Source organism: Coenobita brevimanus, chromosome 22 (assembly GCF_032717465.1).
Source record: "Coenobita brevimanus isolate Jiangsu-jjx chromosome 22, ASM3271746v2, whole genome shotgun sequence".
Taxonomy (NCBI): Eukaryota; Metazoa; Arthropoda; class Malacostraca; order Decapoda; family Coenobitidae; genus Coenobita; species Coenobita brevimanus.
The window spans coordinates 32,258,525-32,286,335 of record NC_136975.1 but is presented as its reverse complement, the minus strand read 5'-3'; the positions used below and the strand labels follow the sequence as shown (position 1 = coordinate 32,286,335).

The following is a 27,811-nucleotide window of genomic DNA, read 5'->3' as shown; positions in this document are numbered from 1 at the left end:
GTGTCACGTCCTTCCCTGCGCTCGTCCTCGTCCTCGAGAACAACCATCACCTCGTCCAGGAACTTCCGACGGTACAGGCGCTTTGTTGCCACGATCACTCCTTGGTCCATGGGTTGAATGAGAGCAGTCATATTAGGTGGCAGAAACATGCACCTAATACGGCCATTCTCAGCAACCAAGTCCTTGTCGCACGGGTGGGCAGGTGCATTGTCGAGGAGGAGAGCCTTTACCTGGTCGCGAGTAATTCCCAGTGTCTTCGTCTGGTACTGGATGACCTCCTTGACGAAGTGACGGTGAAACCAGTCTTTGAAAATCACAGCTGTGAACCATGCTTTCAAGTACCATACGACAGGAAGGACATCCATCACCCCACGAAGGCACCGAGGCTGCTTTGCACGGCCAACAATAACGGGCTTAAGCCGGTGCATGCCGTTAGCACTGGCACAACACAAAGCAGATATCTGTTCCTTAGAAAGCTTGCGGCCAGGTACACGCTTCTCCGTCTCATCGGCTAGAGTGTTCGTTGGCACCTAGCGATAGAATAGGCCAGTTTCGTCTGCGTTATAGACTTGACCGTGAGTGAGGCCCTCCCTGTCGATCAAGCCTTTCACCTTGTGCCGAAACTCGTCAACTCCATCCTCGTTAGCGTCCAATGCTTCGCCATGTGCTTTACGGTTTGTAAGGCCATGTCGCAACTTGAACGCGAAGAGCCAACCCTCGGATGCCTTGAAGTCTAGGGCGTCCTGAAGCCTTGCAAACTTCTCAGCAGCAGCCTTCAGCTCCGTTCCACGTACCATCACACCAGCTGCACGTTGCTGTCGGTACCAAATCAACGTGGATTGGTCGATTTCTGCAAACTTGGGGGTAAACATAACCTTCCTTTCCACGTTGCGTTTGCTTCTCGACGAGAAGTCAGCCGTGTACTGCATGAGTTTGTCTCGGGAACGCTTGATATCGAACAAAGTCGACCAGGCCAGGTTAAACTCGCGGAGAATGCGTGAAGAAGACCAACCCGCATCAACTTTCTCCAATATCTCCCGTTTCTTCTCCAGAGTCAACACCACTCTCTTCCTTTTCTCAGGAGGCGGGGCCATCATCACACACATTAAGAGGAGGGCAGAGAGCAGCAGGAGGCCTTGCAGCAAGTACGGCACCACCACAAAAGCGAGCACGTGGGCAGCCATGGCGAAGAGCGTAGGTCCAGTCGCGGTGAGAGACAGGCGGGAAGTGGGGAGGATGCAGCGGCGCTCTATCGGACGTCGGAGGAATGACAAACCAAAACAATGCTCTCACGCGGCGCGCGCCGCAAGTTCAAATTACGGACGGCAAAAAAAAAAAAAAAAAAAAAATAAAAAAAAAATTTTTTTTTTTTTTTTTTTTTTTGGACCATTTTGGGAATGTTTGATCCCAGGACGATAAGGTTCGGTTAGTGGGGATGTTCGGTTATTGGGCGTCCGGATATTAGAGTGATTACTGTATATATATATATATATATATATATATAAATTTTTTTTTCTGGTAGACTAAACTAGTAGGCTGGGTAGCAGCCTTACTTAATATTTTCCTTCTCTTATCATTGTGCCATTTTAATAACTTTTTATAAGGACTTCGTCAATATGGTACTTGAGGCATTACTGCACTGTACTATGCATATTCCAACATATCCTTTGCCAAAAACAAGAGGTACCAGTACCAAGGTGCAAGCAGAAAGCAAAATAATTGCCAGATATAATCTTCCCACAGATAGCACTAGCGTAGACCTGTGTCGCAGCAGAGCACTGGGCAGTCCACTGGCAGATATCACTACAGGCTGCCGTCACTACACTGTTTGCCAAGCAGGTGCTGGTGGAAGGCTAGTGGAAATACGAATGGCATGTAAAAAGGATCAACTCTTTTCACAGTTGCAGAAAAGATGCGTTGCTGCCAAAAAGGTTAGTGTGCTACTTTAAAACTGACTACTCAGTGCCTTTACACCAAACATTCATTTTACTATCCATGAACTAAGGTTCACATTTACTATGTTTTCACACTGTTCCACCACATAACAGACTGCCAAGTGGATGTCACTGTTTTCAGTTCCTTGGGAAGTGGGTGTCACTGTTTTAAGTTCATAAGGTAGGTAGTTTTCTGAGTTAGGCTGGGTTAGGGTCAATAAGCACCAGTCCAGGAGGCAGGGTCCCAGTATCCGGACAAACCAACTTCCCGGACATACCTTTGGCTGTATTACATTGGATATTGGAGAGATTTCTTATACATACAAACATATATATATATATATATATATATATATATATATATATATATACATATATATACGCATCCAGTATGGTACTTTTGTCAGACAGTACTACCATACTGGACTAAATCTGTACTGAACAAAAAAGAGACCTTATCGGAAAAATTAATAGTGTCAGACACCCCCCCTGGGGGTAGGGTTTTTTTTCAAGAATACTCCCCCAGTATCCCTGCTTGTCATAAAAGGCGACTAAAAGGGTTGGCGGAGGATTAGTGCCCCTCCCCGGAAAACAACTAACTAAAAAAACAAACAATAAGCCTCGGACAAGGACTGACCAAACGATGACGACCAAGGACCGGACAAAGGACATGGTTGTTGGAACGTGGAATGTAAGGGGAGCGAATGATGAGGTGAAAGAGATAGAGATTGTCCAGGTGCTTCAGGGTGCGAAAGTGGATGTATGTGGAATAACTGAAACAAAATGGAGAGGAGAAACTGTGAGAGAATGGGAGTATGGATGGGGTATATGTGCAGGAGTAGGTGAGAATGAGAGGGCAAAGGAAGGAGTATGTATAGTTGTGAGTAAAAGATGGAAGAAGAGCATAAGACAGTATGGATCAGTTGGGTCAAGGATTGTGTGGGTAAAGTTGAAAGTTGGAATACAAATGTGGGCGATTGTGTGTGTGTATGCGGCAAGATCATGCTAGAAGAGTGAGAGAAGAGTTCTGGACAAATGTAGAAGTGTGCATGGAAAAGTTTGGAAGGAATGAGAGAGTGTTTTTGATTGGTGATATGAATGGTAAAGTTGGGAATGTGAAGGTGGATGGGATAGTTGGTGAGTGGGGTGTGCCTGCTGAGATAGATGAGAATGGCAGTGTGTTAGTGGACATTTGTGCTGGGAGGGGGTTGGTGATAGCCAATACCCTCTTCAGGCATAAAATGATCCACAGGTATACATGGCGAGTGATGAGAAGGGTGGGTGGCGAACTGAATGAAAGGAAGGCAATGATTGATTACGTGTGTGTGGATGAAAGGATGCGAAGATGTGTAATGGATGCAAGAGTTTATAGAGGTAGGGGGAGTGGACTTTCTGACCACTACTTGGTGGTGGCCAGAATTAGAATGCAAGTAAGATGGAGGAATAGAAGAACAGAAAGACGAGAGGAAGGAGTAGTTGCAAGGAGAGTGGAAAGGTTACAAGAGGATGAGAAAAAGGCAGAGTATAAGAGAGAAGTGGAGGAACGATTGAGCAAATATGAATTGGAGCAGATGGGGGACGTGGAAGGTGTGTGTAGGATATTTACAGAAGAAATATGTGCAGCATGTGATGTGGTGTGTGGAAGGAAGAGAAGACGGAGGGGGGTGCAAGGAACAGCGTGGTGGACTGAAGAGGTGAGACAGGTTGTGGCACCAAAGAAGAAAGCATACAATGAATGGATGAGAAATAGGGGCGTGGAAGAAGTTGAGAGGCGGAAGAGAGAGTTATATGTAGAGAGAAAGAGAGAGGTGAAAAGATTAGTAAGAGAGAGTAAGAAGAGAGTGGATGAGGAATTTGGAAGGAATTTGAGTGTAAAGTGGAGGGACTGTAAGAAAATGTTCTGGAAAGAGGTGAAAAGAGTAAGACAGGGTGGAAGTGAAGTTAGCAGGGGAGTGAAAGATAAAAATGGTAGATTACTAGTGGAGAAGGGAGAAAAAGTGAGCAGATGGAGAGAACACTTTAAGGAATTGTTGAACATAGAGGATGGAAGTAATGTGAGTATAAGTGGCTGGGGAGTGGCTGGGAGAAGGAGGGAGGTGAGAAGACAGGAAGAAATCGGTAGGATAGAAGTTGTGGAAGCAATGAAGAAAGTTAAATTGGGGAAAGCCCCAGGAATTGATGGAGTGTGTGGTGAAATGCTGAAGCATGGGGGAGAGATAGTTGTAGAATGGATGTGGAAGATGTCCAGATTGGCCTGGGAGGAAGGTAGAGTCCCGGAGGATTGGAATTCAGGTATAATTATTCCCTTGTACAAAGGAAAAGGGGAAAAAGAAGTGTGTGGTAATCATAGGGGGATTTGTCTTCTTAGTATAATAGGAAAAGTGTATGGTAGGATACTTATTGACAGAGTTAGAGAAAGAACAGAGAAATTAGTTGGAGAAGAACAGGGAGGCTTTAGGAAGGGAAGAGGTTGTGTAGATCAGATATTCATTCTTAGATCTTTAGTAGAAAAGTTTCTAGAGAAGGGAAGGAAGTTGTATGCAGCTTTCATGGATTTGGAGAAAGCATATGACAGGGTGGATAGACAAGGATTGTGGAAAGTGTTAAGAATATATGGAGTAGATGGGAAGTTGTTGAATGCTGTGAAGAGTATGTATGATGGTGCGAAGGCTGCAGTGCGTGTGGATGGTAAACTAAGTGAATTTTTCTCTTTGAAAGTTGGGTTGAAACAGGGATGTGTCATGTCTCTATGGTTGTTCAATATGTACATGGATGGGGTAATAAAAGAGGTACAAGGTAGGGTAGTGGATGTTGGAGTGGCCTTGGTGAGAGAGGATAGAGTTTGGAAACTCCCTGTACTGTTGTTTGCAGATGATACTGTGTTGTTGAGTGAAGACAAAGGGGAGCTGCAAGGCTTGGTGGATGAGTTTGGGAGAATGTGTAAGAAACGGAATCTAAAGGTGAATGCAGGGAAGAGTAAAGTGATGGTCTTTGAGAGAGGTGAAGTCAGTGAATGTACAGCGAGGTTGGATGGTGAGGAATTGGAAAATGTGAGTACGTTTAAGTACTTGGGTAGTGTGATGAGTATGGATGGAGGTTTGGAGGGTGAAGTGCTCGAAAGGGTACAGCAGGGAAGAAAGGTTGCTGGTTCTTTGAAAGCAGTGATAAGAAACAAGGAAGTGAGCATGGAAGTGAAAAAGTTACTACATGACAGTATTGTGATACCAACTCTAACGTACGGAAGTGAAGCTTGGACGTTGTTGGAAGGACACAAGTCAATAGTGAGAGCAGTGGATATGAGTTATTTAAGAGAAGCCTGTGGAGTCACATGAAGAGACAGGCTGACGAATGAGGATATAAAGGAGCATTGTGGTGTGGATGTGGATGTGATAGGAAGTGTTATGAGGAACACACTGAGGTGGTTTGGCCATGTGGAGAGGATGGAGGGTGAAAGACTGACGAAGAGAGTGTATGTGAGTGAGGTGGAGGGGGGAAGAGGGAGGGGGAGGCCGAGGATGAGATGGAGGGATGGGGTGGAGAGGTATATGAGAGAGGGGGGTGTGAGTTGGGAGCAGGGCAGTGAAATGGCGAGGGACAGGGCGACTTGGAGGTGATTTGTTTGTGGCCACCCCAAACGGGATTGAGGCGTCTAGCAATAGATAGATAGATAGACAAGCCTTGAAAAAGTCCCTCCTAAATTCAACTTAATTACATTTTTTTTATATGTGTGTGTGTGTGTATATATATACAGTATATATATATATATATATATTCATCATTCATTCATTGCCAGATGCCATGTATCCCAAACGAGGTGGCCAAGGGCTTAGAGTTAATTGTTTTACAGGGAGGGGCACTAATCCTTCACCAACCCCACTTGACACATAGGGAGAACGTTATGCCAACAGCATCTGGTGTTCCCAGGTGGTCACCCATCCAAGTACTAACCAGACCCAATGTTGCTTATATATATATATATATATATATATATATGTATATACAAAATATACACACATACAGTTGCCTCTCAACTAACATGAGTTTAAAAAACGCGTTTTCGTTTTAACACAAGCAAGTATTTAAGGAGATATGTTTAACTAACAAGGGTGTCTCGATTTAAAGCGACTTTACCCATATGTGATGGTTTCAAATTAACCGTGTGCGCCTTGGAGTCCCGTGCTGATAGACCGTGTGTGGCAGTTTATGCATAAATAAAATTTTTTATTTGTCTGTTGCTTAAACTGGTTTTATTCGAACTATAATATTCGAAAATGAAGTTTGGCCCCATTCTGAGCAATTTGGCTCATTTTCGGACAAAATTTGGTCAGGAAAGTGATGGTAGATCTAAATTGTTACAACTTGATGCTGCAGAACAGAAAGAAGAAAACCACTCACACCAAGATAGAGCAGTTCTTTATGAAGAAAACAGAAAACTTGAGGGAGTTATCTTCATCACCAGTAGCACGGGAGTCAGAGGAAGAGGAAGGACAGCAGAGTGAGAGGGGACAAAAAATTTAGGGTAGGGAGCTGTGGGAGGTGGGGTAGCGAGTTAAGGAGGGACAGCAGCAGATGACGAGTGATGCATTGATGAAGTGAGGCTGTGTGTTGTTATTGTTTGTGACCTACTTACTGTAATAAAAATGTTGCTTTTACTGTAGTGTTTTTATGACCTACTAATGCATTAATAATGTTGAGGAACTTTCACAATGCCGTGAATGAAGCAGAATTGAAAGAGAATCCATGTAAAAAACAAAAACAGTATGTATTTGGGGAGAAATAACCCAACTAGGGCTCAAATGGTGTTTATTTCTCCCCAGATATACTGTTTTTGTTTTTTACATGGATTTTCCTTCAAATTAATACTGTTGCCTTTAAGTCTAGAACAGCATAACTCCCCAAATGGGTAGACTTTTCCAGAGTCCAGGAACGTAACCCCCAATATTACCATTGTTTCTTATGGGAAAATTATGTTTAAAAAATGCATTTTTCACTAACACGACCTCTCCAGGAACCTAACCCTCGCGTTATTTGAGAGGTTACTGTACATATATATATATATATATATATATATCTATCTATCTGTCTGTTGCCAGATGCCTCAATCCCGTTTGGGGTGGCCACAAACAAATCACCTCCACGTCGCCCTGTCCCCTGCCATTTCACTGCCCTGCTCCCAACTCACACTCCCCTCTCTCATATACCTCTCCACCCCATCCCTCCATCTCATCCTCGGCCTCCCCCTCCCTCTTCCCCCCTCCACCTCACTCACATACACTCTCTTTGTCAGTCTTTCTCCCTCCATCCTCTCCACAGGCCAAACCACCTCAGTGTGTTCCTCATAACGCTTCCTATCACATCCACATCCACACCACAACGCTCCTTTATATCCTCATTCGTAAGCCTATCTCTCCATGTGACTCCACAGGCTTCTCTTAAATAACTCATTTCCACTGCTCTCACTCTTGACTTGTGTCCTTCCAACAACGTCCAAGCTTCACTTCCATACGTTAGAGTTGGTATCACAATACTGTCATGTGGTAACTTTTTCACTTCCATGCTCACTTCCTTGTTTCTTATCACTGCTTTCAAAGAACCAGCAACCTTTCTTCCCTGAAGACCCTTTCAAGCACTTCACCCTCCAAACCTCCATCCTTACTCATCACACTACCCAAGTACTTAAACGTACTCACATTTTCCAAGTCCTCACCATCCAACCTCCCTGTACATTCACTGACTTCACCTCTCTCAAAGACCATCACTTTACTCTTCCCTACATTCACCTTTAGATTCCGTTTCTTACACATTCTCCCAAACTCATCCACCAAGCCTTGCAGCTCCCCTTTGTCTTCACTCAATAACACAGTATCATCTGCAAACAACAGTACAGGGAGTTTCCAAACTCTATCCTCTCTCACCAAGGCCACTCCAACATCCACTACCCTATCTTGTACCTCTTTTATTACCCCATCCATGTACAGATTGAACAACCATGGAGACATGACACATCCCTGTTTCAACCCAACTTTCAAAGAGAAAAATTCACTCAGTTCACCATCCACACGCACTGCAGCCTTCGCACCATCATACATACTCTTCACAGCATTCAACAACTTCCCATCTACTCCATATATTCTTAATACTTTCCACAATCCTTGTCTATCCACCCTGTCATATGCTTTCTCCAAGTCCATGAAAGCCGAATACAACTTCTTTCCCTTCTCTAGAAACTTTTCCACTAAAGATCTATGAATGAATATCTGATCTACACAACCTCTTCCCTTCCTAAAGCCTCCCTGTTCTTCTCCAACTAATTCCTCTGTTCTTTCTCTAACTCTGTCAATAAGTATCCTACCATATACTAAGAAGACAAATGCCCCTAATGATTACCACACACTTCTTTTTCCCCTTTTCCTTTGTACAAGGGAATATTTATACCTGAATTCCTATCCTCCGGGACTCTACCTTCCTCCCAGGCCAATCTGCACATCTTCCACATCCATTCTACTACTATCTCTCCCCCATGCTTCAGCATTTCACCACACACTCCATCAATTCCTGGGGCTTTCCCCAATTTAACTTTCTTCATTGCTTCCACAACTTCTATCTTACTGATTTCTTCCTGTCTTCTCACCTCCCTCCTTCTCCCAGCCACTCCCCAGCCACTTATACTCTCATTAATTCCATCCTTTATGTTCAACAATTCCTTAAAGTGTTCTCTCCATCTGCTCACTTTTTCTCCCTTCTCCACTAGTAATCTACCCTACCATTTTTATCTTTCACTCCCCTGCTAACCTCACTCCCACCCTGTCTTACTCTCTTCACCTCTTTCCTGAACATTTTCTTACAGTCCCTCCACTTTACACTCAAATTCCTTCCAAATTCCTCATCCACTCTCTTCTTACTCTCTCTTACTAATCTTTTCACCTCTCTCTTTCTTTCTACATATAACTCTCTCTTCTGCCTCTCAACTTCTTCCACGCCCCTATTTCTCATCCATTCATTGTATGCTTTCTTCTTTGGTGCCACAACCTGTCTCACCTCTTCAGTCCACCACGCTGTTCCTTGCACCCCCCTCCGTCTTCTCTTCCTTCCACACACCACATCACATGCTGCACATATTTCTTCTGTAAATATCCTGCACACACCTTCCATGTCCCCCATCTGCTCCAATTCATTTTTGTTCATTCGTTCTTCCACTTCTCTCTTATACTCTGCCTTTTTCTCATCCTCTTGTAACCTTTCCACTCTCCTTGCAACTACCCCTTCCTCTCGTCTTTCCCTTCTATTTCTCCATCTTACTTGGATCCTAATTCTGGCCACCACCAAGTAGTGGTCAAAAAGTCCACTCCCCCAACCTCTATAAGCTCTTGCATCCATTACACATCTTCATATCCTTTCATCCTCACACACATAATCAATCATTGCCTTCCTTTCATTCAGCTCACCCCCCGCCCTTCTCATCACTCACCATGTATATCTGTGGATCATTTTATGCCTGAAGAGGGTATTGGCTATCACCAGCACAAATGTCCACTAATGCACTGCCATTCTCATCTGTCTCAGCAGGCACACCCCACTCACCAACTATTCCATCCACCTTCACAGATATACCCTGGTTTAACAATGCAATTGGTTAGGTAAAAACCCATCGTTAGGCAGCATATTGTATATTAGGGTAGACTGAACATGTAAAGTAATGGGATGCATTTACCATCCTAGGGTTTCCCTCCAACCAAGTCCAAAACCCACCCAAATGAGCCCCAAAACAAGTTTAAAGCCAATATAAATGGCCTAACGGCTGTAAAAGAAGCTATCCTAAGCCCAACATCTGTAAATAACTCACTAAAACCAACAAATAAAAACTGAAAATCATCAAATGTAAGTCTGGAAAATATCTATCTATCTATCTATTGCCAGACACCTTAATCCAGTCAGGGGTGGCAACAAACAAATCGCCTCCATGTCGCCCTGTCCCCTGCCATTTCATTGCTCTGCTTCCAGCTCACACCCCCCTTGCTCATATACCTCTCCACTCCATCCCTCCATCTCATCCTTGGCCTCCCCCTCCCTCTCCCCCCCGCCACCTCACTCACATACACTCTCCTCGTCAGTCTCTCACTCACCATCCTCTGGGAAAAATCAAGCTTAGTAAACTGTACCCCAAAATGACAATGTACACCCCACCTATGGCTAAAAAACATTAATCTCTGTCTAAAACAGTTTATAAATCAACCTAAGCACACAATTTTAGTAAAAAATACCAAATTGGTAAAAAAAATCATAAAATAAAAACCCATTGTTAAACTGGGGTTTGGCCATCATTAGGCAGGGTACAGTGGTATTTCTACCCTCATCATTAAGCCGGGGTATAGTATCTAGAGGTTTTGTATATCGAGGTGTGCCTGTACATACTGTATACTGTATAAATATATATATATATATATATATATACATATACAGTAAAACCTCGGTATACAGCAAGCTCTCCCCAAATGCATGGGTTTTGTTCCACCTGTGGCGCATTCGGCACGCAACTGCATAAGTTTTAACTACTCCTTATTTTGCTCCCTAGACCCCCTAAATGTGGTGTTTTGCTGTTATCTGCCATTGGTAATCAATATGAACCACTTTAAGTGGTTAGGTTTACTTAATGTTATAACTTACTAATACAGTACTGCACAGCAAGGCTTAAACATACAAATATGTAAACACAGGCAAGATTCCGACACCAATCGGTTTCGGGACAATTTGCCGTCCCAACAATAACAAGACAATTTGCTGTCATTAATGAACACAGCTATGGGTGATGCTAGAATATAATTCAAATAATACTATTAATACTGTATTGATTAATTAATAATAAGTATATTCATAGAATGACGGGGAATCGTCCAGGGTGCGAATTGTCGTGACGAGGAATCGTCCATGTTTTGACAGGGAATTGTCTGACAGCGAACTGACTTGACGGTGAATTGTCTCATAACCTATTCTGACGCTTATCAGGTAAACTGGTTATAAGACTTTATTTCTTGCTTTAACATTAAGTAATAGTACTTTAACTTACACATAAACTTACCAGAACAGTAATGTAAATATTTAACTTGAAAATACAGTACTGTGGAAAAGCGGTACAGTGAATCATATGATCAAGTGATCAAAAACAAACCATGCTCGCTGTGCTGATGTTCAAGGGTTTGGCCTTTCAAAGGCCTATCTTGAGTAAATTTAAAGTTTTCGTAATGGTTCTTTAATCTTATGTTGTCTTATACGTATCCCAGCACTTAACCGCATATAATTCCGAGGGCGTTCAGCGAGAACGTGTTCGGGGAGAGCTTACTGTAATGGACTTCAATAGACAGGAATTCGTTTTTATCGGACTCGAGGAGCTACCGGACTTAATTTCTATATATCGGAAAAAGTCCGATAAAACCTGAAGCAGTTCGGACTGCCTGACCACTTCAGCTATGTTCGCCACAATAAGATAAATAAAAGACATGTTTATCAGTATACAATACAGTATTATTATATATATAGCAATCCCTCCACTATCCGATGTAACAGAGCCAAAGGCATGTCCGGAAAGTGGTCCCGTCCGGAAAGTGGACACCTGCCTTCAGTACTGGTACTTAAGGACCCTAATCCAGCCTAACTTTGAAAGCCACCTAAATAACTCCCTACCAGACATGCATAGCACCTATTTAAACCTATTTAAGATCCTATTCACACCAATAATGGATATAAAGCATGAAATAAATGAAAAGGAACCAAAGGATGAGGAATTAGAAGTGACTGTACCTCAGTCAGGGTACTTACAGCATGTCTGTGGCCGCCTTCTTAAGGCTTTGGCAGTGGTGAAAATGCTCTTGAAGCACGTACAGTAATCCAGTATTGTGCTGCACTTACAGTAATTCTTTGCACTGTGAGTTATAATTTTTTTTTTTTTTTTTTTTTTTATGTGTCCGACTCTGGGCAAAGGCTTCAGGGCCTATATCTCGGGGGCAGTAGCCTATCCCAAGGCCCAGTAGTCCTCCTACACCTCCACATGTCACCACTTCGGCGCTAACACCCACCGTCCATATTGAATACATGCTAGGGCTGTCTCATACAGGACTGGTGTATTGGTTTTAGCGGGGGTACTTTTATGACATGTCGGCAGGTCATCTGGTAGATCAGGAAAGTCTGCTTCTATGAAATTCAAATCCATAAAGTGTTCCAAGCCGGGATTCGAACCTGGGTCCATCAGGACTGCAGGCCGCCTCTCTACCGATTCAGCCACCGCCTCCCCCACTGATTGCATGGTGCAATTAACACTGAACATTGTTAATTGCACCATGCCAGTTTCAACTGTCAGTTTGCACTCCACAGTTAACCCTTTGCACTCTCAATTCTAATTTCTGAACACTGCACAACACTGTAAATTCCATGTGGTCTACTGGCGAGGTATTGCAGTTTATTCACAAAAAAACGAGCACGTGTGGCATCCACTGCGATAAGCATCCACTTGCGATCGAAGTTAAGCAGTAACTGTTGGAGCATCGGTGACGAGGAAACAGAGTTGCCAGATCGCAACGACCACATTACCAAACTCCTCAATTTTCATTACCAAATTCAACTTTTCATTACCAAACTTGTAAAGCTAGCATTTATGCTTCATTAATTATATATTCAAGTGGAAATACATGTAATCACTCTTCTTATAATTAGCAGCATGTTGATTATTTTCATGCTATGTAGGCTAGCAAATTAATCAAAGAGAGCAGACAATCCACCATCTCCATCCCATGTATCCTCATACATGTGAAAAATCCATTTGGTAATGCATTACTCTGATTCATTAACAAACAATTTTTTCATTACCAAACTGGCCCAAATTTGGTAATGAAAAATACCAAATGGCAACCCTGACAGGGGAGGGGGGAGGAAGGAAGGGGTGAAGGGGCCATGGTGTAAACAGCTGTTCGGCGCTGCATGGCAATTTCAAATTACGAGAGGGAAAAAAAAATCTTTTTTTGGGGGGGTGATTTTTTCTTTTTTTTGGCCATTTTTGGAACCTGAAGGTCCAGGTCCACAATGTCCAGTAACTGGGGTATCCGGAAAGTGGGTGTCCGGATAGTACAGTACCCTCGCATCCAACACGCATTAGTCCAGCACGATTCACGTCCAGCACGTAGAGTAAATTCATTCATTCATTCATTCATTGCCAGACGCCATGTATCCCAAACGGGGTGGCCAAGGGCTTAGAGATAAGTGTTTTACAGGGAGGGGCACTAATCCTCCACCAACCCCACTTGAATTAGTATTATTTAATACGATTTAATTACTGCAACACGAGTGTGTTAGCATAACACGCACAGAGCTCCGAGAAGTGGGCGAAATCCGCAGAGTTCAACTCTAGAACAATCACCCCCGGTCCAACATGGTCATACTGGACATTCCCATGATGATGATAGCCAACGAAAACTTCTGATCAAGTAGCCTTCCCCGCCCGCTATCGTGACGTGATCGTGATGCCGCCCAATTAAAAACGCTTCTGGTGTCACGTGATGTTTAGTTTAAATTTCTCCCGCCACAGCGCCACTCAGTTGCATAATTCGCATTGGAAGGTGCTTTTTTCTTGCTGCATTTTCTGCCCTTGTTACTGCATTTTACCCTGCTCACGATGCCTAGGAAGCCTTCTGAGAACCCCAAGAAGCGTCGGCACCTCCCTCAGGCCACCAAGCTAGAAAGCATCGAGAGGAAGAAGAAAGGGGAGAGGAAAGTTGACACTGCCAAGGCCTACGACATGAATGAAGCCAATGTGAGGACCATAATAAAAAACCAAGACAAGATCCTGGCAGCCGAAGGCTATCACACGGCACTTCATACCAGGTTTGCCGAGGATACGATGGTAAATCGGAACGGTAACGTGGTAAAATTGCCGACGATACCACGGGCATTTGGAATTCATCTGGATGGATTCCTGCCGAGGATACGACGGGCATAACAGTGTGACCAAAACCCAGGCGACTCGACAGAGAATGTATCGTACTACAGCACTGAACATTTAGCCTGACACTGAATACATATTAATATTTTAGAATAAATATCAATCGTTTTGAAGCCCTTCTCATCGGTGTGTGTACCAGTTTATAAACAAAGTTGCTTCTCCTTATTCTCTACCGAGTCAGCGACAGCGATCACTTTCCACAGTCACGAGACGGGGCTCTGGCAACAGTGTGAGAAACATGCTCTTTGCCAAGGATTACAGAGTGCTAGGACAGGCAGAAGCAGGACCTTCCATGGCTGTGGACGAAGATAGTGATTCTGAGTGTGATTTAGAAGGATTTATGAGGGAGGTTGAGGAGGAGCAACAGCCATTACCCGCTCGTGATGCCAGCAGCCATCCTCCGGGGACCCAGTAGAACTACCTACAGCCTTGGATACCACCTTCCATTCCCAGCAAGCCCACCAACACTATCCTAAAAGGTTAGTTATCATTCATAGCACAGTACCATTGATTATAACTACAATAGTACCAATATATGTATAGGTATATGGTAGGTATTTCGGGTGACTTTTCCTAGGGTTGCTGACATAATTCGTTTTTCCCCATAAGCTCTATTGTTAGTCCAACACGTTTTGGGTCCAACACGTGACCCATGCATGACAATATTACCTTGTTGGACGCGAGGGTACTGTATAGGGATTACTTTATACCATTTGATTTACGTAGTGAAGTTATAACACAGTACAGTACCACAATGGTAGTCAAAACAGGTTAAAAACCGTTCATGCGATCCTGACTAAAGTTCTGATATATCACAAAAAGTCCGGATTAGCAAGAGGAAGTCCAGATGTCGCTTCTATCGGAATTTCGCATTTCTCGGAATGGTTTGGGCCCCAATTAGTCCGTTATAGTGAGGTCTTACTATATATATATATATATATACAGTATATATATATATATATATATATATATATATATATATATATATATATATATATACAGGTAATCCCTTAATTCACGCAATTTCGGTTATCCACAAATTTTTTGTACAATAATTAAAACATAAAATTATAGTATTCAAATAAATAATTTTAATATACGAGACAAAAAAATAAAATAAAATAAATGCCAACCTGCAGCCTGTGTGCATACATGTGTGTGTGTGTGTGTGTGTGTGTGTGTGTGTGTGTGTGTGTGTGTGTGTGTGTGTGTGTGTGTGTGTGTGTGTGTGTGTGTGTGTGTGTGTACCTATTTATCTATTTGTATTTACCGATTTGTAGTATACAGGAATTGAGCAATGCTCGTGTTGTCCTGTCTCCATATCTACATTTATCTAGCCTACTTTTACACACATGAATGTTTCTCACCTGCACTACCTCTTTAGGAAGGGAAAGAGGTGTGTAGATCAGATATTTGTTCTAAGATGTTTAGTGGAGAAGTATCTAGAGAAGGGAAAGAAAGTGTATGATGCCTTCATAGACTTGAAGAAAGCTTATGACAGAATAGATAGGCAAGGTATGTGGAAGGTATTAAGAATATATGGAGTGAAGGGTAAATTGTTGAGTGCTGTGAAGAGTATGTACAAAGGAGCTAGGGCTACGGTGCAAGTGGATGGTGAGCTGAGTGAGTTCTTTTATCTCAATGTGGGACTGAAACAGGGTTGTGTGATGTCTCCATGGCTGTTTAATATATACATGGATGGGGTTGTAAAGGAGATGCAAAGTAGGGCAGTGGATGTGGGGGTGGCTCGAATGAATGAGGTTGAGATTTGGAAGATTCCGGTGTTGCTGTTTGCTGATGATACAGTATTGTTGAGTGAAGATGAATGGGAGTTGCAAGGTTTGGTGAATGAATTTGGGACAGTGTGTAGGAGGAGAAAGCTGAAGGGTAATGTAAACAAAAGTAAAGTTACGGTATTTGAGAGGAATGAAGTCACAGAATGTACAGTGAGGGTGGATGGTGAGGATATGGAGAATGTGAGTGCATTCAAGTACTGTACTTGGGTAGTGTGATGAGCAAGGATGGAACTTTGGGGGATGAAGTGCATGAAAAGGTACAGCAGGGAAGGAAGGTTGTTGGTTCACTGAAAGCAGTGATGAGAAATAGGGAGGTGAGTATGGAAGTTAAGAAGTCACTGCATGATAGTACTGTGATCCCTACCCTGACGTGTGGAAGCGAGGTGTGGACCTTGCAAGAGAGGAACAAGTCAAGAGTGAGAGCAGTGGAAGTGAGTTACTTGAGAGGAGCATGTGGAGTGACATGGAGGGACAGGTTGACGAATGAAGAAGTGAAGGAATGTTGTGGGGTGGATGTGGATGTAGTTGAGAAAATTAGGAGAAATACACTGAGGTGGTTTGGACATGTGGAGAGAATGAAAGACTGACTAAGAGGGTGTATGTAGGTGAGGTGGAGGGAGGGAGAGGGAGGGGTAGACCAAGGATGAGGTGGAGGGATGGAGTTGAGAGGTATATGAGGGAAGGGGGGGGGTGAGTTGGGGGGAGGGTAGTCAAATGGTGGGTGGCAGAACGACTTGGAGGTGTTTTGTCTGCAGCCAACCTTTGCGGGATTAGGGCATTGGGCTATAGATAGATAGACTACCTTTTTGTCTAAGTTGTTCCAAATATTTATGTATTTACCTAATATACCTAATTGTGATATACACGAAATGTGCTTTGCTAGTGGGTTCCTGTCGCTGTTTCTCAGGAAGTCAAATTTAGCTCTAAACTCGTTTAAGTTCTTAGACTGGACGATCTCTGTCCAGGCTATTCCACAGGTTTATACTTCTATAAGGAAAACTATATTTCTTGATATCCTTCAAGCAGGTTGACTTCTTCAATTTCATTCCGTGTCCTCTTGTTGCTCTCTTATCCCATACAAACAGATCTTCTCAGTCAATTTTATCAACTCCTATCATGGTCCTGAACACTCCAATCATGTCTCCCCTCTTTCTACTTTCCTCTAAGGAAGGCAAATCCAGCTTTTCCAGCCTCTCTCTGTACAACAGATCTGCCAGACTGGGGACCACCTTGGTTGCTGTTCTTTGTATTCTCTTAATCTTGTTTATATATTTCTTTTTGTGTGGGGACAACACTACTGCTGCATATTCTAACCTGGGGCGGATCATGGCCACTATCAAGTTTTTCATCATCTCATCCATATAATAAAATGCTACTTTTATGTTAGTCAAGAGTTTATATGTCTCTCTAACTATCTTGTTATTATGTTTTTCAGGTGACAAATTATCTTGGACCAGCACTCCCAAATCTTTCTCTTCTCTCGTTTTTGTGATTAATTCATTACCCAACAAATAATTCAGAGATGGCCTCCTGGTACTTTTACCCATTTCCAATATTTTACATTTCTTTTGCTTTAAATTTCATTTCCCACATCCGGCTCTAGTCATGTATCCTATCCAAATCCTCCTGCAGCATTTTACAATCCTCCTCAACCTCTAACTTCCTCAAGATCTTTACATCATCAGCAAACAGACCTGCATAACTGTTCCTTCCATCTACCATATCATATATGTAAATCAGGAACATTACTGACGCCAACACTGAGCCTTGAGGGACTCCACTTGTTACTTCCCTCCATCAGACATCCTATCCTTTATTACTGTCCTCATTTGTCTGTCTCTCAAAAAGTCTCTCATCCATTCCAGGCATTTCCCCTTCAGTCCTCCTATATACTCTAGTTTCCACATTAATCTCTTATGAGGTACCTTGTTGAAGGCCTTCTCTAAGTACACACAATCCACCCAACCATCTCTCTCCTGTACCACATCAATCACTCTTGAGTAAAAGCTCAAGTTGGAAACATATGACTTTCCACTTCTGAATCCAAACTGACATTCAGCCAAAATATTCATCTCTTCTAGATATTTTATCCATCTGTCTTTTAGGATTCTCTCACACAATTTGGGACCACGCTGGTTAGAGATACTGGTCTATAATTCAGGGGTTCTTCCCTGTTTCCTCCCTTATAAATTGGTACCACATTTGCCCTCTTCCATTCTTGTGGCACTTTCCCCTCTTCCAGTGAACACACAATTAAACTGTGAATTTTATCCACCAGTTGTTCTCTGCATTCCTTCAGTACCCAATTAGAAATTCCATCAGGTCCTGAGGCTTTCCTTACATCATGAGTTTCCAGTAATTTATACACTTCCTGTAACTCCACTTTTATATATTTTATCACCAGTACATTCCTAATCACTCCCTCCCCCTCCACAAACTCCTTTTTATTAGTGAAAACCGATTGGAAACATTTGTTCATTATTTCAGCTTGCACTGCTGCATCTTTATAGACCTCTCATTTTACTTTCAATTTGGTGATTCCTTCCTTTTATTTCAGTTTGCCATCAACAAATCTATAAAACAGTTTGGGTTCATCCTTGCATTAGTCTATTATACCTTTTTCAAAATTCCTTTCTTCTTCTCTACGTATTCTTGTGTACTCATTTCTAGTTCTTTTATATTCATCCTTTGTTCTGTTGTTACCTCTCTTTCTCCAGTTGTTCCACACCTTATCTCTCTCTTTTTTAGCTATCATACACCTCTTATTAAACCACTCCTTTTTCCTGTTTTCTTTCCCCCATACTCTTGGTACAAATTTTTCCACTCCCAAATTACAGAGGTCTAGAAAGATATCCCACTTCCTCTGTATTTCTCTTGTTTCTCTGAATTTTCTCCAATCTGCATTTTTGAAAAATTTTCTCAATCCTGTAAAATTTGCATTCCCAAAGTTGTATCTTCCCTGCCTGTAAAGTTCTTGGAAGTGCTGGTCCAAGATATCTGTCACCTGAAAAACATATTAACAAGATAGTTTGAGAGACATATAAAATCTTGACTAATGTAAGAGCAGCATTTCATTATATGGATGAGGAGATGATGAAAAAATTTATAATGGCCATGATCCACCCCAGGTTAGAATATGCAGTGGTAGTGTGGTCTCCACACAAAAAGAAAGATATAAACAAGATTGTGAGAATACAAAGAACAGCAATCAAGATGGTCCCCAGTCTGGCTGATCTGTCATACAGAGAGAGGCTGGAAAAGCTGGATATGCCTTCCTTAGAGGAAAGGAGAAAGAGGGGAGACATGACTGCAGTGTTCAGGACCATGATAGGAGTAGATAAAATTGACTGAAGATCTGTTTATATGTGATAAGAGAGCAACAAGACGACATGGAATGAAATTGAAGAAGTTCAGCTGCTTGAAGGATATCATGAAATATAGCTTTCCTTATAGAAGTATAGACCTGTGGAATAGTCTAGACAAAGAGATCGGTCAGTCTAAAAACTTAAACGAGTTAAAAACTAAATTTGACTTACTAAGAAACAGCGACGGGAACCCACGAGCATAGCACATTTCGTGTATATCACAAGCAGGAACGACTAGACGAAGAAGTGGTGCAGGCGAAAAACATTCATGTATGTAAAAGTAGACTAGATAAATGTGGATATGGAGACAACACGAGCATTGCTCAATTCCTGTATACTACAAATAGGTAAATACAAATAGGTAAATACACACGAGAGAGAGAGAGAGAGAGAATAAATAGGGGAATGACAAAGGAGCATCCCTTTCAGTGAGGAAATAAGGCATAAACATTGTCCCTCTTCTCTCTCTTATTCTCCATTCCCTCAGTCCTCTCTCTCTTATTCTCCATTCCCTCCCTCCTCTGTCGGAGAGAGAGAGAGAGAGAGAGAGTTGATGTTACAGCAGTAATGTGGTCTTTGCCAATGCTTTGGCAAATATAGGCTGTTTTTCCCGGACAATGATCTACCTCAATTACCGCGGGTGGTGGGCAGGTTGCTCATGCCACCAGCTGTTCATCTTCTGGCCACTTTATCTCACCACCACGTGACTGTATGTGATCATATATATATATATATATTGCCGGATGCATGCGAACATGTCCAAGATGATGATGTGTGTTTCATTCAATTCTGTAAGACCCAAAATTTCAGCCAAATCGTCGCTTGGCGTCCAGTACCTATGGAAGCATGGCCACTCTCCATGGGTTAAACTTTTTTGCTATTCATGGGTGTGACTTTTTCAAGCACAATTCAGCTCCATGTCACAAGTCAAGAAAGGTGACAAAATGGCTTCAGGATAATCAGATTGAGGTCCTCAACTGGCCTGGCAACAGTCCGGATCTAAATCCGATAGAAAACTGCCGGGCATAGATCAAGAAAATCATGGCAGAGAAGACACCAAATTTGGACAACCTCAAGACTGAATTGACAAATGTTTGGTGCAAAGAAATATCCTTAGATTACTTCAGAGATCTAAGTGATTCCATGCCAAAACGCATCCAACTGGTCCTGAAAAACAAGGGAAACATGATTTTATATTAATGAATGGCATTTCATTACCAAACATTGTGATATACTATGATTTCTGTGTTTTTTAATACCTTATGGGGGGAGGTCCTAAGTCAATTTGCGGCAGCTATATATATATATATTTACAATGCAACACACAGCTCTAGTATTCTTGACAATATATCCCTTCTATGCACTTTACAAACTTTCCAAATCCATCTGTTCCTACTTCATTACAATGAAAAGTAAAGAAATTTATTCCTGACAATGTATTCCTTCTATGCACTCCACAAACTTTCCAAATCCATCTGCTCCCAATTCATTACAAAGAAAAGTAAAGAAATTTGTGGAGTTCACCAATATTTCACTAAAATGTGTTGCTGACACTGGATTCTTCAACTTTACACCAACAGTAAAGTCATTTTCAAAATATATATATATATATATATATATATATATATATTTTTTACACTCAGTCTGTATATGATTGGCCTTTGATGTTGACAACCCCAACCCAAAAGATGTAATTTCTTTTAAGAGACCATTTTACTTTTCAGACCAGCTAATGAGTACTTACTGCCCGCAGGTTCATTGTGCAAAGGAGACACTGAGTGAAATCTTGGGGCTGGGGCAAGGACTGGATGGAGTTGAGGAGAGCAAACGTCGAAGGCGTCGCATGGCGTTGCTTCTTCAGAGTCGCAGGTTCCGTCGAGCTGCACTCCCACCTCTTGTTAACTTGGTTATTGCTCCAGGAGTGGAGGATGCTAGGGTTCGCCGTGCCCTATATAATCTTGCTGCCCTACGACAATGGACCCTTGAGAATGCCCGCCACTCGACATTCATTGAAGTGTATGCCTTGCAGACTGACAGAGAAGAGGACCATTATAAAAAAAAATCTTACCTTGAGGACTCACTGCCTCGTGAAAGCTCTGGGGCCAGTCGAGTTTATCAGCACATCCAGCGCAAGAAAAGGGATTTGGCAAACATCACAGTAGCTGAACAGATTCTTTTAGGAAATCACACTAAAGCAGAAGAAACAACTGATCATACATCACATGGGACTCTGCCCAACCCTGATGATACTCAAAGTGTTACAGGTTCTCTTCTGCATCCTACTATTGTTACAACAACTATTGGCCAAAAAACAAATGTTTTTTCAACTTCTACAGTAACACGACAGAAAGGAAGCTCAACAACACCCCTTATTTCTGCTACCCCTCCACCTCCACCAGTCATACCCACAACACTCTCTACAACACCCCTTATTCCTGCTACCCCTCCACCTCCACCAGTCATACCCACAACACTCTCTACATTCACAGTATCACCTATTCGCACATCACTCAAGACCACATCTACCACAACTGTTACAGTAACTCCTATTACTGTCACTGTCACTACAACAATCATCACTGGTGCAAAAGATACACCTGTTGAAACTGTATCTACAGGCACATTCAGTGTTACAAGTGACACACTAAACCCAACATCTGTAACCACTCCCTTATCCAGGACAATATCCTCAACAGCAACAGCAGATCTTGATGGAAAAATGGCATTCACACCAATGCCGGAGGTTACATCTACAAATCCAGAGGATGAGAGTGGTTCACACAATACTGAAACCACAGAAACAGAGACACTCACTGTTCCTCCTTCCACTTCACCTGAAGAATCCAGTGAAATTTCAACAGTTCAGTCACCCATTCCAAGTAAGGAAGAACCACAGGAGACCCTAGGGGAGAGTGTCACAGAGTCTGTCAGCAATGGTATAGCTGAGCCTCAAGAGTTACTAACTACTACTTCTGAGCCATTAACAACAACTTCTGTCCCCACAGACAGCAGCAAGAATTCACAGACCATATTCACAACTGAGGCAGTCGTCTCACCTGAAGCCAGCATTTCCAATGTAACTCACACCAGCACAGAAACACCTGAACTTGAGAATACAACAGAAACTCTAAATAACTTCAGCACCACAGCATCTACCAATGCCACCACAAAACTGTCCACCACAGAAAGTTCTTCAGACATCATGGCACCATCAGGAAGCATCAATGTGTCTACAACTGGGATTCCTGAGGCTACTGCCTCAAGTAATGTTTCTTCCACAACTGAATCATCTGTCACTCCACCAGGAACCTTCACCAGCGACAACCTACCAAAAACAAACTTTACCTGTAAAGACAAAAAACTGGAACAATTCTACCCTGATCCAGAAGCTAACTGTCAGGTATTTCACTACTGCTCACCAGGATTTGTCAAAAAACAGGTGCTTGACCTTAAATTCTTGTGTACTGGAGCTACAATGTTTGATGTCAGTACTCAAAAGTGTGAGGATATGTCAAGTGTCACATGTGGACAAGAACCAACACCCTCTTCAGTTAATGATACTACTACAACAGAAAGCACAGCAACACCATACAATGAGACCACTACAACACAGATACACAGTAACTATACATCTGAACCTATAGCAAAAAATACCACACAATCAGATTTTGTCACAAAGGAACATGCAACTGAAGCCTTAAATGTAACGACTGGAGTACCCATAACAACAAGTACACATGATACAACAACTGAAATATTCCAGGTTCATGAGATTACTGATAAAGAGACAAACTGGAATGGTACCAAACATGAACATCACATCAATGCTACTACAGATGAATCCTTGGACACTACAACTGCAACTGATGAGGCAGTCTTAGAAACAACAATTACAGAGGATCCTCAGATGGCAGAGCCTGAAGAAAAGATCAAGATAGACCTACCAGAGAGTACAACAATAAAGGCAACAGAAGAACCCATTACAGTGATGGACCAATCCATAATTGAGGTTGTAACTGAACAGGCTATTGGAGATGAGTCTATGGTTAACAATACTCCAACAAGCATTATAGGTGTCTCTACACAAGCAGACATTGAGCCTGAAACTGCTACTGAACTAGGACCTATCATACATCATGAAGTAATAGAAGAAACAAAGACTATAACAGAGGATGATTCCAAAGCTGCAGCAGACGAGGCAACCCAATCTCCAGCAGTTGAGGTAACAACAGATTCCACACCTGCAACCTCTTTGGATCATTCAGTGTCTGTGTTGCATGAAACATCTACTGAAGTGTCTGTCTCAACTGATGTATCTGTGTTTAGCAGTAGTGACTCCATTTCTAGTGAGGCCACTGTGTCAAGTGCTGTCCCAGTGTCCCAAAATATAACGACACCAAGTAGTGTTGAGCCACTAGAGAAAAGCATGTAGCAAGGTTCAGCAGTCCACTAAAACAAAGGGTATTAATGGCATGTGGTGAATCATGTCTTTTATTAATGTAATTTTTGTTTATTTATTCTTGATAATTATCAGGCTAGGTTTTTGTAAGATTTATGCTTGTTAATCATAATATTCTGTGCCAAAAAAAAAAAAAAAAAAGCCTGCCTTGGGCTCTAGGAGCATAGAACATTTTAAAGGTGTAGATTCCATCACTGTGATACATTGTTTGCTTGAGTTCTTAAAAAGGGTGAGAATGCAGAACCTGTTTTATTAACTTCTTTGTAACCTAAAGGTATATTTTTAGTATGAGGCAGCCTTATGTGCTGCAAGTAATACTCAAGCTTTCTTTAATATCTGTATAGGATTTACTTTTTTGGTTCAGATCTCTTAGTACACTAGTGAGAATAACTACGGTAATTCAGTGTACTGAGAAAATATTTTATAAAACCATTCTCTATCACTTGTGTGTGTTGTAATTGAAACTTGTGCCATGTTTAGAGAGCATACTGAGAGTAGCATGCCATACTATAACTCTGCATTGTTGACTTTGATATATTTGATAAAAAATCTGACTGTAAATAACCTCTTGTAGGAAAATTTGGTCTCTTACTTGTTTAGCTATGAATTTTGCTTTAGTAACACTCTCCTGTAGAGGACTATACCCACATGAAGGAAAAATATTCAGATTACTGGTAGAATACTTGAAGGATAATTGTCTGAGAGACAGAAATAATCATTTTGCATTACAGGTCCTGGCTTCAGTTTTTGGTGAAGAGAAATAAGATAAAAAAAAGGTACAGATTTAGCTATGCAAGAAAAAAAGATTATTTTAAAGGTATTCAGCACAGTATTAGGAAACTTTCAATTTAACATACATGACATCAACCGATCAGTTATTGTTTGGTAATTTTAGAGATAGGTCACCAAAAAAACTCCATTGTTATCCTTGATTCTACATACCCACCTCAAATTTACTGAAGCTTTGCCAAAAATTACTATTAAGAAGCCTTATCATTGCATTACTGTACAGAAATCAATACAGTAAGCTGGTTGTTCATTATGGCAACAATCTGGTGAATCACTAGTAGTCTGAATAATCTCTCATTGTGCACATTCCAAATAAAATTCTTTGTATGAACACAGCGGAGACAAAATTGACTGAACTACAGTAAATGTGTTAAGTTATAAGGGTAAAACAGCATAAAAAAGGAATATCTACTTTTCCAAATTCTGTACAGTATAGTATATCCTTAATCCAATGAATATATTTATTATGACAATTTATATGCTTAAAAATGAAGGCATCAAGATGTCCACTTAACTGAATAATTCCCAACTTAACACACACTATTAAGTAAGATTTGCAGAAATTGTCAAGAAGCCCTGGTGTAAAAAAGGATGTTAGTAAATCAAAGGAAAATCTTGCAGTTGGGCATCAAATTCTGTATCTCAGATGCTACTTGAAAAACAAGATGTTAGTAAATCAAAGAAAAATATTGCAGTAGGGCATCAGATTCTGTATCTCCAATGCTACTGGAAAAACACTACTGGTATATAAACATATTTAGTTTAAAGATAATCAATTAATCAGATATTTTTATTTTTTTGAGACTTCTAAAATGTTGAATTACTTCACGTAGCACTTTAACCACATCAGTCAGGTGTTTTCTTTGAAGTGTCACTTGAAATCAAAGATGATATGCTTAATGCTACAGAAAAATTTGAATTGGTCTTTGATTCCTTAACCCCAAGATCATCTCTCCTGGGCTGAATAACTCTGTCAGACAGCCAGAAAAATAAAGATGTCCTAAGACCAAAGATGCATCTTCCAAGGTAAAATAGAATGTCTAAAATTAGGAGGAAAAAAAATCCTTAGGCTGAAAGCATTTAAAATGAAGTTTAACATTTTGATAATCAGGTCACATGAATAACCACCTTATAGTTGGAATTAAGCCCTATTCTGATATAGATTCACTTGGTTGCTGAACTTTAAACTACAGTATAATAAATGTTTGTTAAATGCCATGTGATGGATAACAGTCTGAACACAATGATCCCTCCAATGTTAATAGCCAACATTACATATACACTAGGACACCTGCATCCACGATGGTGATGGGATTTATTAACATGGTGAAAAACATGGAGTTTACCCATGAGTAGGCTCTCTGTCTTTTCTCACTCCCCCCTTACCCATTTCCATCCCTCTAACAAGAGCAATCCGAGACTGCAAACCTCCTCTCAAGATAGGCATTAGTAATTGAGTTTGAAGTAAAAATATTGAAATTGCCACTATCACACAGTGGTAAAGAATCCTGTAATGGGGTCTGTAAATGCCTATGTTACCCACAGTCAAAGGTGGGATCTTCTGTTTGGATCAGTGGTAATGTGTGTCCGTGTGGAGTGCAGGGGACTGAGTCTGAATCCTGGCCAGGACAGTGTGATTAATTTGTTAAGTTTCATTTCAGTTATTACATTGGTTGGCAGGGGTATGGGATGTAAGGCAAGGCTTGGTTGGCAATCTGAAGTTGTTCCTTGGTTAGCTGACAGCATCCTTGTCCTTACATCCTTGGGATGAGCTGTTCCATGTGGTCCACAGCATCCCCAATTGTGGGCCCCAATGTTACACTATCATATGTGTTCAAAACTTACCATATTAATCACCAAGGGGAGAAAATAGGAGCATAATGGGGTCTATAAATGCCCAAGTTGCCCATAACCAAATGGGGAATTTTCTGTTTGACTCAGTGGTAACTTGCACACGTTTGAAGCGCGGGGGCCTGAGTTTGAATCCTAGCCAAGACAGTATGATTAATAGGTAAAGTTTCATTTCAGTTAATACAATCCTTTAAAAAAATCCTGGATCCAGATCACCACCAAAATCTGAGGGATTGTTCCTTGTTCCATACCATACTCCTCGAAAAAATTTCAGCAAATCCGCTCATAACTTTTTGAGTAATCATGCTACCAGACAAACAAACCAACACCTGCAAAAACATCACCTCCTTGGTGGAGGTACTTAAGCACCTTCCTGGCACTGTTTCATACAGGATAACTACTGTAATAATAACAACAATGATATTTAATAAACCCAAGCTTAAGAACATGCACAAAAAAGTTACAGCTTTAGAAGCAAGCTGGTTATTAATAATGGACAATATATAATTTATTACAACCAGAACTCCCCATTAATAGTTGTTCATAATCAAAGGGTAGTATCAATAAACTAAATGCTTAAAATGCTTCAAACATTGTTACTGGTACAATAAGAAATGTTGAGTCATAAAACCTAGCAATCATGCTTTCCAGTCCTCAGTCTGCAATTCAGCAGATATAAACTGATGTGGCTTAACATGTGCAGTATTAATGGCTTAAGAAGTGCTAGTGATAACATTACTTCCCACACTTTCACCTTACTATTTATAGCAAGTGAACAACAGCATGGCATTTCTGGGTCACAACTGACAAAATCAAACTATGAACCAATAATAAGTATAGTGAGATTTAACTACAATTTCTGATGGGTTCATAGTCTTGGGATTTAAAGAAGGGGGAGGGGGGTTATTACTAACAGCACAGTGTGTAAAAGTCAGGGTTGCAAGTTCTGAGCCCATGAACAATGGAGTCTTAGTGTACTTCGTGATAGTTAACAGTGTAAGTTTCAGTAACTTGAGTGCAGTCTGAAAAAAGGCATTTTAATTTTTTACACAAAATGTCACAAACAAAGAAAATCAGAGAGGGCATCTTGGAATGCTAAATAATGCAAAAGGAGGTGACTATTAAGAAGCATCGTACTAATGAAATTTATTATATTAACTGGACCTTATATTGCAAGTCAGTAACATGTCCTAACTTTCAATTTACATGTACTATACTACTTATAAAACTGCAATGATATATTATATTATCAGTAGTCAACATTCAGGTGCTGTCATGTTGAAAGCAGTATGTTGTATCTCTCTATTCCTTAGCTTTAAGTTTCAATATGTTATAAATGGGCACTGTTGCAATACACCATGAAGTATTTTATCTCAACATTGTACAATATATCTTAGCAGTAATGCTGTGCTGATGAGATGCAATGTATTATACAGAGTACAGTAAGATAAAGTTTCCTAACTAAAGCCAGTTGGTATTACAGTGGCAGTATCATACATTATTGTATGTAATGTATAGGCACTTTCATTTTGTATTGTGCACATGCTACAACTTTCTTACTCCTGCCAATACACTATAGTGAAACACTATTTGCTTCTGAGGTACAAGACAGAAGTCAAGCAAGGACTTGT

The 27,811-nt window shown here is 41.2% G+C and overlaps 1 protein-coding gene across 1 annotated transcript in view; it reads left to right on the top strand.

Annotated features, from left to right (window-relative positions):
• LOC145392458 (uncharacterized) overlaps positions 1 to 24,002 on the top strand; it is a 164,378-nt gene extending 140,376 nt beyond the window's left edge. The window contains exons 9-10 of the mRNA XM_080266858.1: positions 1,744 to 1,931; positions 20,835 to 24,002. Of these exons, the coding sequence (XP_080122984.1) occupies positions 1,744 to 1,931; positions 20,835 to 23,513 (2,867 nt within the window). The 3' untranslated portion in view covers positions 23,514 to 24,002. The remainder of the gene's footprint in view (positions 1 to 1,743; positions 1,932 to 20,834) is intronic.
• Positions 24,003 to 27,811: the final 3,809 nt, after the last annotated feature.